The 1,577-nt window shown below is 53.6% G+C and overlaps 1 protein-coding gene across 1 annotated transcript in view; it reads left to right on the top strand.

The window, feature by feature from the left end:
* The window catches only part of FAM166A (family with sequence similarity 166, member A), an 11,928-nt gene that overhangs the window by 4,574 nt on the left and 5,777 nt on the right, over positions 1-1,577 (top strand). The window contains exons 3-4 of the mRNA XM_010011313.1: positions 1,094-1,241; positions 1,310-1,382. Of these exons, the coding sequence (XP_010009615.1) occupies positions 1,094-1,241; positions 1,310-1,382 (221 nt within the window). The remainder of the gene's footprint in view (positions 1-1,093; positions 1,242-1,309; positions 1,383-1,577) is intronic.

The raw sequence follows: 1,577 nt of genomic DNA, 5'->3' as shown, positions 1-1,577 counted from the left end.
TGTCCCTGCTCACAGGCCCCATTTCCTCCATCAGACACTGAGACATGCTCCTCTAGATTCCCAACACTGGGAATTTGCAGGAATTTCCTACCAAGTCCCAGCCCTTCTGGGCAAAGAGCCTGGTCCCTGTGGAGCAGACCCAAAGGAGGCTGCAGTAGCAGCCACCCCATGAGCTCTCCCTTGGAGACACGTGCCATGGTCATGCCATGTGGACGCCTTGTTCAGTGGGACCGAGTCTTCTCCAGGCTGATGGTAACATTCCCAGCAGGATCTGGGTCTCCATTTCCCTGGGGATGGCCACACCAAAGCGATGCTTTCCCATTCCTCACTGGGAATTTGTGCCATGTAGCTTCTTGGAATCCTCCAGCCTTTCTGTCCATCCTGGCCCTGTTTCCCAGGAGCCAGGTCTCCACCACACAGATGGCGTTTACGGGCTTCATTCCTGGACATTTATATTCGCATTTCCTTGGAATAAACTGTTGTTTGGATGGACCTAACAAACCAGTTGACCCACTCGCTCTCCCTCATTATCCTGTCCTCATTCCACCCTCTCCTCACCAACCTTTATGTCATCTGCCAACATCAGAGCTGGGAGCTGATGTTTGGTGCTCACTGGGAGGTGATGGGTGCTGCTGGTAACTTCATCCCCAGCTCCTGCTGTCAGTGAGGGGTTCCTTAAACCTTCACTGCAACCTTGCCTGGCATCCTTCGGGGTATTTTCCATGGTGGGGATCAGAGAGTTCATGGCAGTGTTGGATCCGTGGGGTCTGTGTTTGGGGTGCGCTGACACAGCCACGTGGAAAAAATGATATTTGGGATTTTCCCCCCATTCTTCATAACTCAGTTGATGGTATTTTATAATTTAGGTGTCACTTAGATTAAATTCTAAGTTATTGAGCGTCTTTTTATGCAGTTTTCCTGTGCAGGATGGTTAACTGGATGGCTGATGGCACTCAAGGGATATGTTCACAGCCTCTGTTGACGTCCAGGCTCCTTTCCTTCACTACAGGGGCCATGGGAGGGCTGAGGCCCAGGGTGATGGGAATCCCTTGTTCAGCCACTCCTCTCCCTTACCTGAGTGTCCATTCCACAGGGTACTTTCCCTATGAGAGAGCTGGGGCTACAACGAGCTTTCCTGACCCAGTCCTCCAGCCCAGACTGCCCCGGCTGAGGCCAGAGCTGACAGAGGAAGAGCTGACCATGATGCAGATGGACCCTGAGCCCCGGGACCACCCCGGCGAGTACGTGCCGAGGACACAGGTGGTTCGGGAACACCCCTGCAGTGTTCCATGCTCTCCTGTCTCGGGAGGACCAGGGTGGCTGACAAGAAGGTGTGGACCTGGTGGCGCCTGGGCAGGAAGCGCACCAGTAAGTGGGGTGGGGTAAGGGATGCTGCTGTGGGGGGATGGGGATTGGGACTGGTGGGCATGGAAGGGATCTCCTTGGTCCAGGGGTGTGAAAAGGGACTTCGATATACTCTTCATCAGGGGCTGTAGTGACAGGGCAATGGGGATGGCTTAAAACTTAAAACAGGGGAAGTTCAGGTTAGATCTAAGGAAGAAGTTCTTTACTGTGAG

Source organism: Nestor notabilis, unplaced genomic scaffold, assembly GCF_000696875.1.
Source record: "Nestor notabilis isolate BGI_N333 unplaced genomic scaffold, ASM69687v1 scaffold20023, whole genome shotgun sequence".
Lineage (NCBI taxonomy): Eukaryota > Metazoa > Chordata > Aves > Psittaciformes > Psittacidae > Nestor > Nestor notabilis.
The sequence above is the reverse complement of the archived record's forward strand: the minus strand, read 5'-3'. Positions and strand labels throughout refer to the sequence as shown.